The 15,428-nt window shown below is 46.3% G+C and overlaps 1 protein-coding gene across 2 annotated transcripts in view; it reads right to left on the bottom strand.

The window, feature by feature from the left end:
- The window catches only part of FHIP1B (FHF complex subunit HOOK interacting protein 1B), a 436,229-nt gene that overhangs the window by 193,674 nt on the left and 227,127 nt on the right, over positions 1–15,428 (bottom strand). For both annotated transcript variants that reach the window (XM_078658708.1, XM_078658710.1), the window contains exon 3: positions 6,380–6,994. In XM_078658708.1, coding sequence (XP_078514834.1) covers positions 6,380–6,994 — 615 coding nt within the window. The remainder of the gene's footprint in view (positions 1–6,379; positions 6,995–15,428) is intronic.

Consider the following 15,428-nt stretch of genomic DNA (forward strand, 5'->3'; position numbering starts at 1 on the left):
GAAGGAACCTGAAGGAAGACCTCCCATTACTGAAAATTCTATTCTCCATGACTACGGAAGTGCCTTCCCAGTGTGTGCTTGTGGTTGGAGTGTTTACCATTTATTGCAGTACTATCCTTGTACCTGTGTTTGGTACTCTTTTGTAACATGCACACGCTACTTTTCTCTTGTAACACACTGTTTGCTACCTCTCACATTTTGTTTGCTTTTGATACTTGCACAAGTGCCACCATTGCCTACGTAACGTTGGTTCTTGTGCCTGAGTGTCTAGCATTTATTGCAGTATATTACCTCTAATTGTACTTTGTTTTCTCTTGTAACATGCACACTTGTCACTTTTTCCTCCTGTAATGTACCGTTTGCTCCTCATGTATTTTGTTTGCTCACAATTGTCACTTTTACCTCATGTAACTTAACGTTTGCTTTTGTAATTTGTTCACTTGTAATTTCCTCCTCATGTATCACTACTGTTCCTATTGTGAAGCGCTCTGACACCTTCGGGTAAAGTCTGCGCTATATAAAAACGCATAAATAAATAAGTTCACAAAGTGCTGGAACAGCAGCCAGCATATAATTATACAAGGGCTGTGTGAAGTAGCAATATTTGAAATCTTTAAAGTTTATCTTGTGCTGCGAGAAGCCTGCCCTACTTGTTCTTTAAGATGCTGTCCTGTTTTCCGACGAGACTGTGGGCCACTGCACTGACATGTATTTAACACTTGTCCCGTTCAAACTCGACTTGACAAAATAAATAAGTTAATCATGAGCGAGCAGTGAATCTGCCCTCTGACCTATGTAATTTGAAAAGAGGGCCCCACAAGGCATGGCAGAACACGGCGGGCAGAAATAATGTTCAATAGTCTGCTGAGCATTACGGGGTATGCAGAGATTACGTCTGTGAATGAATGCACGTATGTATGCACCTATGCACGTATGGCAGCACTGCGCTCTTACTGTGCCAAACCATGTTCCTGCATTATGCAGGTGGCCTTTCTTACTCCCCGTTATGTTGCGCTGCTCACTGCATTCAGGCCCTGGTAGAGCGTCTTGTTCAGCACACGGCCAGATGCTATTTTCCCACATCCTGCGCGGCGCCCCTGGCAACTCATAACGGCGCACCAGGGCGCCGCGGCGCACAGTTTGGGAACCTAGGCTCTAGGCGCTGTGGCAGTCAGTCAGCGACGACTGCACGCCGCCCTCAGGCCAGCGCAGGCACCGAGGTGTACACCTGACCAGCAGTGACGGCATAATCTTCTTATATAGCGCCTAACGCCTCTTTACTCTCGCTTCACAACTCTACGCAGAAACAGCACCAGGTGTGAGTAGGGACACTAGTTTACAAGACATAGGATGAAGCCACGTCAGGCCGAGGGGAGTCCTAAATCCACCAGGGGGTGGGTGATTAAAACACACCTTCAGCACCGAGCAGCGTTCCAGCCTCTCCTGACTTTAAGAGACACCCTCAAGTCTGCAGGGGAGCGGTGTCACAGAGTGCGGCCTTGGCAGAGTGTCAAAAGGCAGCTGGGCTTCAGAACATCTAGGGCACCCGACCTCGGACCCGGGGCTCTGGGTTCGAGTCTCGGTAACGACGCCAAAACCTCCTGTGATTCTGGGCAAATCACTTTATCGCCCGTGCCTAAAATGAATGTGTGTCCTCATGTAACATAACTGGAAAAATAATGTAAAGCGCTCTGATACCTGATTCTAGTTCGCGCTATATAAAACTCTGCAAAAAAAAAAAATCGAATTATATGGCCATTACATTTATATGCAGGCTTGATTCTTCATTGATCAGTAAAGGTCATTCGCTTGCAAGGTATGGCCATTTTCAACTTCCAAAGTCACCAAAAGACAGATACTAAGGGCGTGCAATCCTATCCACCACCGGAAGTAACCGACACACAGAAGCAGATTCATGTACATACTTAGGAAACTGGTCTAGACAACATTTAAAACCTTAATTAAGGGGCTTCGCAAACACACAAGTTGCTTTTTTTTGTTGAAATTCTAAGCATTAACGCTTTTCAAGTGCATTGTTTTGTTTGTGAATATTTTTAAAAGTGTGCATATATAAATGTCTTGCAACTGAAAAATCCTGTTAAGATTTATCTTGAACTTAATATTCATTTTAAATCTAAACAAGCACTGGCGAAGCTACCTGGTCACAGCTCTAAAAGGCAGAGCCATTAGCTTCGTCAATACTTTTTAGGTCGAGCATGCGCTGCTCTGCCAGGCATGCTGTACTGAGGTAGGGACTTGAAGCTCCGCCCACTCTCCATCCACATTTGTCATTGCCGTGTGTCATTTTCCACTGTAAAATGTGCCTGTTTATTGGTCAAAAGACTTGGTAGTACCTCCTTTATTTTTTTTTATCTTTAAGAGTTTTATATAGCGCTGGCTAGACCCGGAGGTATCAGAGCGCTTTACATGAGGTTCCACAAAATTACAAGATTACATCAGTTCCAATTTACATCATTTGCTAGACAAACAATTACAAGAGCATAGAAAACGAGATAAGTGAATTGTAGAGGGGAAGGGGGTAAGGATAAAGGGGTGGGAGGGAGATACGGCAGAAAGACGAAGGAAAGTCTGCCCAGAGTCCGGCTGGGTAGGTGACGGTCGAGGGGGAAGACCCAAAACCCATCTCCTCTATAGGTATCCGGTAGCTCCACCAGAGTTTGGCAAAATAGCTAGGTCTCAATGGGAAAACATTTAAAGAACATGGAGGGCAAAATAAGTGGAGCGTAGAGGGGAGGGGACAGGGAAGGTGAGAAAGGGAGGATAGGGGAAGACACAACAAGGAGAGACGAAATGAAGTCTGTCTAAAGGCCTACTGGGTAGGAGACGACCAAGGAGGGAGTCCACGGCCCTGCCCCCCTATAGCTAAACCAGGTAGCTCCATCGGGCGTCAGACAAAAGAGTTCAGTCTCAATACATTGAGAGAGGAGAGAAGGAGAGACATAAATAGAAGGAGAGACATAAATATAGGGAGGATGCGGGAAGAGACGACAGGAGAGATGAAAGGAAGTCTGGCAAAGGACCGACTGGGTAGGTGACGTCCAAGGAGGGAATCCCCGATCTGTCTCCCCTGTAGCTAAACCAGGAAGCTCCATCGGGCATCAGACAAAATAGCTAGATCTCAAATGACGAGGGAAAATTCACAGGTACACACTCATTTTGTAACCTCCCATGGTGACACCCCGTTATGCGTGTTGTTGCTTGTTAATTACAGCCTCCCAGCACTATTTTCTCAAATAGCTGGCAGGACACGCTCTCTTCCAACACTTTTTTTATTTTTATAGCATGCATTTGCAATGCAATAGGTCTCGCATTTGCAAGATCTTAAGCTATTGGCTTTCTAAATGACAATGCCTTTTATTTATCGGTTTTAAAAACAAACACATGGAAGTAACACATTGCTGCCCCTTACAATGCTTCTTTCATTGTGTACAGACTATACTGCAATTCACATGGTCAAACAAAGAATGACAAATGGGTATGAAGGAAACCTATTCATATTTCATGGATGCTACACCCATTAAAGAGCAGAAGGAACAGCAATACTAGAAAGACAGCTACTGTGGTCATTAGAGTACACAAAAGCGGTGGGCAAGGTGGGGCAGTAAACTGAAATGAAAGACACAAACACTCTTTTGCAGAGTTTTATATAGCGCGAACTAGACCCGAACCGAATCAGGTATCAGAGCGCTTTACATAGCACCAGTTACGTTACATGAGGACACGCATTCATTTTTAGGCACGGGGAGATTAAGTGATTTGCCCAGAATCACAGGAGGTTTTGGCGTCGTTACCGAGACTCGAACCCTTTTCCCCAGGTCCGAGGTCGAGCGCCCTAGCCGTTAGGCTAACTCCTCTGGGCATGACCCTCTCCTATTGTCCACTTGCGGTCTGCGTGGTCTGGGTCTTCCTTTCCTCTCGCCAGAAAGCATCACCCTAACCATGCAGGTGCTTCATTGTCCACTGGGGTCTGCAAAGGAGGGGTGGGGGACTCCCATCCAGAGCTGCAGTGATGCATAGCATAGGCCCTGGAGGAACAGGAGCTGCATAGACAGGAGAGAGATGAAATGTCCACTCTTCAGCTATTGAGCCCAGGAGTGCAGGGCTAGCACCACGGTAGACGGGAGGTGCAGTGTCTTCTGAGGGCTTACTCTAAAGACACTGTATAAGTATAACTTATGAGGAATGGGTCAGCTCCTGGGCCCATGCTGGTGCCAGAGCAGGTTGGGGTTACCAGAAGCTCACACCTTGCCTACCTCAAAGGAGGAGGGGAAGAGGTGGGCAGGAAGCACCAGGATTCAACAGCATACCTCTCAGCTCCCCTAGTCTTTGATGGTGTCCACACTTTTCCCCTCCGTCACCAACTCACAAATCACAATGGACTAACAGGATCACAATAGGAAGGGAGACTGGAGAATTCACCTGGCATACCTTTACTTCAGTGCCTTCTCTCGGTGTGCCTTCAAAGAACCCACAAAGAAGCAGAGAGCACATAGGACGCCCCCTCCATGGGCACTGAACTGAATTTCAAAGCAAAGGAGTATTTCAGATGTTATATTTATGAGTCAAACATTTAGAACCAGAGTTATGGGGGCATTCACACAGAAATCAAAGGATGAGCCAAAGCTTGCATTCGAGCCCGGTTTGCCAGGGTTTAAAGTTAGCAGCTCTTCCACTAGGCCAAAGCTCCATATATGATATTTTAGCCTCAATGTGTTTTCATTATGGGAAAAAGAAGGGAGAAAGCTAGAATTCAAGATATTTGAAAGTGACATTAAGCGAATTGCCGGAACTTTATAGAGGGGAGGTTCAGATCTTTATAATTTAAATAAGGAATACAACGATCCAAGTAACTCATCCAAGATCACACCATGTGCTGAAGCTGGAATTCAAGCCAATGTCTGTAGGTTCTACAGTCAGCAGCTAGTTCCACGAGGCAAAGTCTCTAACTTGTAGCTTTCTCGCACTGTTTTCACCCAAATCTGTTATTATGGTTTGAGGTTGTAAGAATTCAGATATTTACAATTCACATTAGGTACATGCCACAAAAAAAAGAAAACAAATGGTGCGTCTCCCACTAAAATTGAGGATCATGCTTACTAAGCTGCTACAAAAGGTTGAAAGGCAAGGAAGAGGTTTGGGTGTGGCAAAAAGCACATAACCACATAAGAACTGGTCAGGATAGGCAGAGGAAAGAGTGTGCTGTGCATGGGTTACCTGCCCACTCCAGTTGACCTTTACTCGACCCCAGCTGATGATCTGCTAACGAGAAGTGTCCGAGACTGGCGTGGATGTGCCAGTGCCAAACTCAGCCTCTGTACAGCTCTGTACAGAACAACCACTACCACCAATCACCTACGCTCTTCCTGCTCCATACTATGTGGCGGCTGCCACCTGGCGTAGGACAGTTTGGAACGGCACCAGAGGCACATGTGGGCTCCACAGCCAATGAAATTCCCTTGATGGAGCTCACTAGGATTGCTGATGTGACAACATGCCCATCTGGGTCACCTTACGCATTACAGTTTCTCCAGATTCACGATGACTCCCAGAATACCTTTAGCCACAGAAATTGGTGCAACACATCCAGAAGCAATGGAACTATGGGCCAATGCTGCCCATGAAATGGTCATTACCGGACAATGGACACGTGTGAATTTCTAAGGTCCCTATAAGTGGACAGATGGCCCCCTTTACAGCCGCATCGGACAATAGTAAAAAAAACAACAAAAACATGTGTGCACTACATCATTGTTTTTCTGAGTTGATAGTTTTGGTGGTCCCTGTCTGTAGTACGTTTCTGTATGCGAAATGGTTGCCCATGGTTACCGTTTCCAAACACCTCAGCTCCCTGGTCACAGCTGCATTTCTTTGTTTCCTGAACCTACTGTTACCTTGAAATCCTCAAAAGCCGGATTATTTGCAACTGTGAAAACGATTATGCATGACTTTGTAAACCCTTTGCAACCCACATGACGAGGGTACAAGTTATAGCTCTGGAGTACAGAATGTATATGCCAGGGCACCGTAATTCCTTTGGAATCGAGTGAATACAAATCCTGAGCCCGCAGCTGGAAGGGCTTTCAATGACTAGCATAAACTCTCTCCTTACAAAACCCTCAGACAAAAGGCCACTGTTCTGAATGTCCTTAAGGGACCTTTCGCAGAGGGTATTTAAGGCCATACACTTGGGACACAACAAATCACAGAAATGCAATACTGTTACTCTAAAAGCTTCAGGCGTAAAACAAGCCACTCATGAAATGATGTCTAAGCATTGGCTACGAATGAACACACAAGAACAACAGAACATTGAACAGCAGCAGCAGATGGCTACTAATAAGCAAGGCGTCCAACCTACCGGGCAGAAGAATGAGTTTTCGGTGATGAATGTTGCCACAGTAGAGTTGTTAGCCGACATTGCCATAATCAGCAGCAAGGCATCCCTGGCCTGCTGGCCAATGACGCCCTCATGGTGGATGAAGGGAACCAGGAGCGAGAAGATGATGAGATTGGTGGGGCCCTTCTCTACCGAGCTGTGAAAGAAGAGCTCCAGGATGGACGGTTCTTTGGCCATGGAGACGCACAGTTGGTTCAATAAAAGGACCAGATTATTCTCTAGGACGGGTGACGCCGGACCAGGGGAGAACGTACTCAGCAGCATCACAAGAGGCTTCAGTATGGGCCTGTGGCACAGCAATGCCTGGCGCGACTGGCTGATCAGCAACTCAAAGAGCTTCAACTGGTCCACTTTCTTCTCCTCGCTGAAATCCCACTGCAGATGCCAACGCAGCAGTCGCTCCAGGATGTTCTCTGAAACCACAAATCCCAAGATGGGGCCCGGCGAGCCGTCATCCTTTGGACGGTCTTCGGCCAGCAGGCTCATCATCTGGTAGGTGTTGTTCCGCACTGAGCTGAAGTCGTCTGCGGTCACCTGCTCTGGCTTAGAAACCCTCCGCTCCAGGATCCGCAGCACCTGAAACACAGCACAGAAGAAAAGGCTTACTCAATCTCTTATAGGACTTTTACTCAAAAGCATAGTATCATGGGCAGCCTAGGTTTCTTAGGTTTACATCATACCCAGCCTGCAAACCAAATGATACAACAGAAGCGCTTAGAATTCCATATATTAATGTAGAATAGCTGGACCGCATATTCTATTGTTTGCAGGAGACTTTTCTCCTCTGAGTGGATGTGAGGCAGAGGTTTGTGCAATAGTTGACATCTTAATATCACACCCCTCACATGGCCATACTCTTTGGAAGAAGCACAAATGCCTTACTAAAACTGCTAAAGCAGACAACACCTCCAACTCCTGTAAACAAAGTAAATCAACAGAACAAATGTCCAAATGAAAGTCCTTCGAAAGCCACACCACCTTCCTCCAGAATTACCACTGAGTGGACTCCACAGCATCATCACTCATTGCACAAATGCATGCGGCTCCACCGGAAGTGTTTAAACTAACAGAAAACCAATGCATGGATTATAGTAGAACGCACAATAATATAAACCAAATTTGTACTACAGAGAGGACATTCTGTTGACTGAGCCTAAACTATCAATAGATCTGGCCCGACACACTCCCACCTGATGCTCTAGCCATACGGTGACAGTCTGCCAAACTAATTTCAACCAAATTTGACATTTGGTGATGAATACTGGGTCAATCCGATGAAAGCTCTGGATCTCTGGTACTTACTTCTAGTCTCCCATCACACAAGGATGCTATGACTAGGTCTTTGCGAAATCCATGTCCACTTCTATGACTTTATTTGTCAGGATTTATTCAAGTATATTTGTGTATATGAACATATAACCATACATCCTCAATTATCCTTTGTGATCTGATGAGGTCTATGGACCCAGTAGAAGACCACATCTTCTTACATTCCATTAAGACTTTGGTAAAGTTGAAGCTGTATAGCAGTTCACTTCCTTCATTTACATGCACACCCCATGAAATTGGAATTTTTCCTCTCTTAGCTTTTTGAAGTAAAAAGTGAAGTGCCAAAAAGATCACAGCTATATCTGACCCACTTCAGGGGCTAGCAGTGTATAACTGGCCCACATCTCTGCAGGTTCCCAATCTACATCAATTAATGTCAATAAGGTAAGCAGTTCCTAAGGCTGTGAGAGGATTCAAAGGTAGATCGGTATAAATATCCAAAAGGTAGGACAGGGATCTGCTCCTTTTTAGGTCTTGCATGGCGTTAGCAGCATGCATGCGCTGCTCTTGCCATGCGAGGGCCTTTTGGAATCAATACGGATTCCAAAGCGTGTACGCGGACGGACAGAAAATGTGCACGCACAGCATGGTATTACACGTGACATCAGATAGGTGCCGCCACAGCGTTTCTGCACAACACATGCATGGCACGCTTTCGCTTGTTTTCCTTTTTGTGGTGGGATCATGCAGTGTCTTTTTATTATGCTTGGATTGTCTCTGGATACCCTGCAGTTCATTTGCACTTTGAGGATGAATGTGGTAACATTGCCTTTCATCCCTGTTGATTTCACCGTTGTCCCCAGGCTCTTACAGTGAAACAAAGCATTGCTTATTATTGTTGCAAGTAATAAGAGATCCTCGTTTGGAGTGGAAGGGGTGTGCACAAGCCACGGCTGTGTAGAGGCATCTAATAAAGCAAAAATCTTGCTATGTCACTGCTGATAAAACAGCTGCTTGTGTCCTCCGTGAGTTTTCAGCTTCGGTCTACCTGTGGCACACAACGCTACTCCCAATTTAATTAATCTCCCTGTGCAATGCTGTCTTGGTCTTGGTTTACTTTTTCATTCCCCCCTCTTACTTGACGTTCGGAGCCTTTCCCTCACTCTCCTCACTCTCTGAGCCCAAACGCAGATTTTCCCTTTCCCCACCCCTTCCCCTGTGCATCGAGTGAGTCAGCAGGGCCACACATCTCTCAATGCCAAACAAGCATTGAAAATGCAATTGGTCTCGCCTTTCATTAAGTTAAAGCCATTTGCTTTGCTAATGGTATTGTATAGCAAAGCAAATGGCTTTATCTTAACCCCATGCTCGCTGCGGGTTTTCCCGCTGTGCGCTGACTTTTTCAAAAAGCCGCGTTCATGACGAGTTCAGCTCGTCATGAGCGTACGACAGGCGTAACTCATGACGAGCTGAGCTCGTCAGAGCGTGGAAGGGGTTAATGAAAGGCGAGACCTATTGCATTTTTAATGCTTATTTGAACTGGTGTCCTCACACACCCAATGGGTGTCATGCTTCATCATAGGGCTTGCTCCTCGTCTGAGAGGCTCTGCAATGCCAGAAGGGGACCCTTCAAGGAGTTCTTTAACGAGATCTTTTATTCCAAGTCGTAAGGTGAAGTGCGGGTGTTGGGCCGTGAGGTGTAGATGGGTGTGTAGAGTGTTATAAATGCATAAGGATATGTAAAATAGACAGGGTAGTACTCTAAAGCAGTTCTAATCGGTGAGTCTACTTGTCTAATTAAAAAAACAAAATTAGTGGACCAACGGCATAATGTTCATTGGTTGGTAGTATTCAAGGGTCAGACTCTTTAATACCACTGAACATTATGAAGATGAAAGAGTGTGTATGATGGAAGAGGATGTAGTTGGAAATTCTAGAAGATATTGCCTGGAGGGAGTTCAGTGGCACAGATGAGACGACAGAGGAGCCTATCTGCGGGAAGGAGGGGGATACAGCGGATAAAGTAGACAATAAAGCAAAACAACCCAGAGCACTGAAGATTTCGAGACAACAAGGGAAATTTGGGCGTGATATACACCACTAGTGAACTACTTTGAACTGGTTGAGGATGACTGTACATAAACATGATGCATGGGTGTCAAAGAAAAATCCCCACACTGTGGTATTACCATCTTTTGCTTTTGTATGCAAAGACAAATAATGAAAATAATTTTAACAACCGTTTGCAATGCTATCGGTTTCATTTTTTTTTTTTTTTATTGGCAGTTGAGTGATTATAGTTGCATATCGCTGTTGCCATTCCCATGACCTTGCGGTGCTGGAGAACCAGAAAATGGAAAATACGTTACGAGGGAGGAGAGGTGGAAAATAAATCACACAAATGGAAAAGGGTATTAAAAAATAGGGAAGAGTTGATGTGAAGGGTCGGGGGCAATGCATGACAGGAGAGAGAGCGTGATACCGGAGCAGCATATGTGCGTGAGAGACAGAGCTTAGAGATAGGTGTGCGTGAGTGGCAGCGAGAAAGGGACAGTTAGAAATGAATGGGGCCGGGGAGAAGGAATATGAGGGGGAGTGGGACACAGAGCAGTTGTGAGTTTGTGAGGAAGAGACAAAAGCAGAATGGACGATAGAGAGAGCTGGGGGAGTTGGTGCATAGAGGGAGAGGAGAGAGTGAGGAGTTGTTTGGGAGTTGTCAGCATTTAAGCGCTAGATTAATTCCACCATTCTGGCATCCTGAATGGAAACTCATATCGCTTTTTGAATGTGCCACATGAGCTGTAACTGAAAGTACGGTGGTAACAGCAAAGCGCTAGGTGTATCAAGGTCAAACTGGAGCAACCAGCCATAAAGGACACCAAAGCAAAGCGGCATGTTGGGAAGCCCAAAACGAGCCACTGGTTACTCTGCCGCTCGCACCCCACACCCCAGGGCTGGGCTCAGGCAGATTGGCAGAATAAAAGGAAATTTGGCACAGTTCAAGTGCCATGGGCCCAAATACGAGCAAAGAAAATGGCACCTTATCACGTGGTTAGGTACTTAAAAACAAACGGCTATAATAGGGCGTGCAGAAGGCCCCGGTGCCACTGCACATGCTGTACCAATGACAGCTTAAGCGTCAATCCAGCACAGGGTACAAGAGTCCCCTTTATTGCGGAGGCCGCATGTACTGAGTTTTGCGGCCTGGACACGAGGGTCTGCTGCTGGTGGACCCCACCCAATGACACTCAGGCCAGCCTCAATTTACAGGACTGCATCCGCCTCAGAAGCAGGAAACAGCTCCTATGACGGACAGAAGTCGGAAGAGGAGGGTTCGTCAATCTGGGCAGCAAAGGTGCAAAATACAAGGCGCCTTTTCGACTGCTTTTTTTTTATTGACATAAAAATGCATCCTTTTACATTGCACCTCTTCTGCTGAAATAGTGTAGAAGTTACTTTTAACCTTAGCAATTCCAAGCAAAAAGTCTGATGTTTTGAAGTCAGTCGATCAGCAACCGGTAGAGCTCTCTCGGCGATGCTCAACAATCACAGACAAGAATCGAAGAGAAACAGGGATGTAGGTCTGGACTTTGTGTGGTTGTGTGTCTGTGTAATGTACCTTCACAGCAGTAATAGAAGCCGGGCAGCTTTGTGGAGTACTTCACGCTTTATCCTGTACACATACCCCCTCGTCACACGGGCCGGTAGCAGCTCGCCGACTGGCTATGCCCCTAAACTCTGTTCCAGCTGCAGCATAACAGGTGACTGCGTTCCGCTGCTGTGCCTCTGAATCCTACATGTGCAAGGGTTGTTTGTGTTTGGTTCATGCTTCTTGAGAGCTGAGGCTGGGTAACGGCAATAAGAAAGAGCGCTTAGGTCACAGTGCAGTTAGCAACCTTGGCGTAAAGGGGAGCAATAAGTGCAGAAGCAGGGTGAGCTGTAGAAAACAGGTTTCATTTCTGTTCAGGCTCAGAGCGGTTATTCTGTACCATGCTATCCCAGAGGAGAGGATGTGGAGCAGCGGGCAGAGCTGCCGACTCGGGAGCTGGGGTCTGTGTTCGAGCCTCGGCATCGCCCAACATTCTGTGATCTGTGATTTTTGGCAAATCACTTAATCTCCCCCTGTGCTCGCATTCTACAATTTTTTATTTTTAAAGCAGCGATCTCGGAGGGGCGGGCAAGCAGTGTTGTGGAAGGGATGAGGGGGTGGGGAGAGAAGGCACAGGGAGATTAAGTGTGAGGTGGTATTTTAAATAAAAAGAAAAAAACAATCAGACCTTAGAGGGGTTGTGGGGGCGGTAAAGCAGTGGTGTGGAAGGGGTTAGGGGGCACAGCAAATGAAGCTGCCAGAAGCGAAGCAAACAGGACACTTAAAGGTCAGAGGCAAGCCAAAAAAAAAGAAAAGAGTGCATTCAAAGCTCTCTAAATAACCCTGACGAGTAACAGCACATGTAACAGGGCAGTCCTCATGGGAGGGTACAAAAGTCCAAAAGGAGGGACTAGTAAGTGTATCCACCAAACAAAAGCCAGTATTCCCAAAGGACAGAAAGAGGATCCAATTACAAAGATTGCAGTTCTCCAAGTCCATATACTAGATACAGCATGTCTCGAGGAGACAGCGAATGCTCTGCCTAGGAAAGACCTAAAAATGAAGTCTGGCACTTAAAGTGTGTCCAGAAAAAAAAAATCCAAACAAGCCAAGACCAATCAAAGTGCAAACTACTGAATATTTTAACTTATATTACCATTTCCTTGCCCACATATTGTTTGATGGGCAATACCTATGATTCACTGGCAGATTACAATTTTTCTGAATCTGGTTTCCCCCCTGCAGAGTAGGGAATATTGTCTCCTTGTGCAGTCCTAGATCAAGCACTCATTGCAGGAGTAACGGCAGGGTGGCGCTTTCAAAACTCCAAAAAGCTGAATGAGCACACCTCAAAGGTACCGCCCCCAAGTATTCGAAGGCAGGCTGCCACATGGTATTATTTTTAGAAAAATCTGGACTATATAAATTATTAGCACTGAAATATATATATTATGAAAACCTGGCATGCATGGTGGACGCCGTTTGTGATTTGGCGTTTCTTTCTGAATTCTGCCTAAACTGAGTGTTATTTCTAAAGCGAGGCAAAGAGGGACAGTTAAAAAAATGTCATGCAGTGAGAGAAAATGGTTTGTAAACACTTGCTGTGCTCGTTTCAGCTACTCCCTGGAAGTCCCTGCTGTGTGCCCGCAGGGAAGCGGGGAGCAGTATCTTGACAGCGGACTCACGCCACTAATAAACAGAACATCCACAAACAATATGCCAATCTCTTACATTTCGAAGAAAAGTACTGGCCTGCTTGAACCCTTGCTGGAATAATGCCGTAAGATTAAGGTTCTTCTTCTGGGACAGGGTGCAGTCCCTGAACATAATGAGCAGGTCTCACGTTTATAACCGAGCAGTTATTACCAGCTATATCTTACTTGCTTCTTTATTAATTAATAAATATGCTTCCTCCACTCTCTAAGGGATCAACCCTCACTTGCTCAGTAATTATTCCATGTGCTTGCAATCTCCTTAAAAGGATCTTGTTTAAAAGGAGAGCATTTCCCTGCACTTGGAAATATTATCTAATTCCTCACTGTACGCCCACATGACTGTGCTGACCCAGTTTACAGAAAGAAAGGACACCGGTACTTACCCTGCATGCATCAGTTAGTAGTGCTGTAAATTCATATTCTCTGCAAACTCCTGCAATCTAGTGTTGGGCTCAGCTGCTTGCAATTGTTTTTTTTGATTTCAAAAGATTTTATTAGAAAATTTTGTATCTACAGTACAGATATAGTGAAGGCAATACTGGTGTCGGTATACGCCGTTGGGGTTACAGTAGGCATATCGTTGACATGATTGCTTCGAAGTGTTTCAATTTACGTGTCATAATGGGACTTCTCTTTTAGTTGGCAACGGACAAGGGCATCGACTCCATTATAAGATTGTTTTTTACATAGAGGGTGAGCTTAAGATCATTAGCACACTTTCCCTGAGGCGGAAAGCCGGGGTTTAGATTGCACTCATTTTAGCCTAAATTTGCACTTCGCTGTTTTTAAACTGATTACGAGTTTTTAAACGTTTTGCTGCTACTTTGTGTTAACCTACCTACCTGCCACCTCAAACCCCGCTCCCCGCTCAGCCGATTAGGTGCAGACGCGGTAGGAGACAGGGGTGGACGCCATCTTGGGGGTACGACGAGGACAGCGCTCTAGCTGTTGGCTGCCTCCTCCCCCTGGATTATTTAAACCGCGCCTCTGTCCCGGAGCTTAGAATCATTAGCACACTTCCCCTGAGGCGGAAAGCCGGGGGTTTAGATTGCACTCATTTTAGCCTAAATTTGCACATCGCTGTTTTTAAACTGATTACGAGTTTTTAAACGTTTTGCTGCTACTTTGTGTTAACCTACCTACCTGCCACCTCGAACCCCTCTCCCCGCGCAGCCGATTAGGTGCTGACGCGGTAGGAGACAGGGATGGACGCCATCTTGGGGGTACGCCGAGGACAGCGCTCTAGCTGTTGGCTGCCTCCTTCCCCTGGATTATTTAAACCGCGCCTCTGTCCCGGCGCTTAGAATCATTAGCACACTTCCCCGGAGGCGGAAAGCCGGGGGGTTAGATTGCACTCATTTTAGCCTAAATTTGCACATCGCTGTTTTTAAACTGTTTTTAAACGGATTACGAGTTTTTAAACGTTTTGCTGCTACTTTGTGTTAACCTACCTACCTGCCACCTCGAACCCCGCTCCCCGCGCAGCCGATTAGGTGCTGGCGCGGTAGGAGAAAGGGGTGGACGCCATCTTGGGGGTACGCCGAGGACAGCGCTCTAGCTGTTGGCTGCCTCCTCCCCCCTGCTCTGCTCTATATTATGACACACTTCCCCCAGCCGCGCAGCGGGCGCGCCGGTGGCGCGCCTAAGGCGAGCCCGTCTGCGCCCGTCCGCGCCAGGACGGGGCCAGAGGCCACCCCCCCTGTATCATTTTCGGGACCTAGGAAACACTATAGTGCAGAGTCTTTGCACCATCTAAGGCCCTCTGTAACTACTAGTTGTTGCCATCAGTTCCATCCCCTGGAGTCTCCCCGTGTGTGCCCCCATTGTAACACAGAGCTCATCAACCCTCCCAATATTAACGAACATCACGATTATCATATGTTCCTCCTAAACTGCAGATCACTACCTAAACACAGCTTAGAAATATCAATGCTGCTAGAGGAACATATGCCAGACATTGTTTTCCTAACCGAAACATGGCTGACGCAAGACTCTGATCCGGATTTGGTACAAGCACTTATACCAGGCTATCAGATAGCCCGCTTAGACCGTGCTCTTGGGAAAGGTGGAGGGCTTGCTATCATTTATAAAGATATATTCACCTGCCGCTGCCCCCCGGAAGCCATCGCAGACTGTGAAAGCCTGCGATTTGTCATTGAATTTTCGCCGAATTACAGTTTTTCCGGTATCCTTATTTTCCGTCCTCCTGGGGCCCTTAACCAATTCCAGACAGCGCTCCCCTCTGCCGTGGCCGAGTTGATTACCTCCCCGGCAAACTTTACACTACTAGGCGACCTTAACATACATTTTGATAATACCCTTGATAGCGTCGCCATAGAGATGACGGCAAGTTTAGCGGCAGTTGAACTTCAACAACTGGTCTCATCTCCTACACATGTTAGAGGCCATTTGCTAGACCCGGTATTCAATAACTGTG

This window comes from Lissotriton helveticus, chromosome 8 (assembly GCF_964261635.1).
Source record: "Lissotriton helveticus chromosome 8, aLisHel1.1, whole genome shotgun sequence".
In the NCBI taxonomy this organism is placed as follows: Eukaryota; Metazoa; Chordata; class Amphibia; order Caudata; family Salamandridae; genus Lissotriton; species Lissotriton helveticus.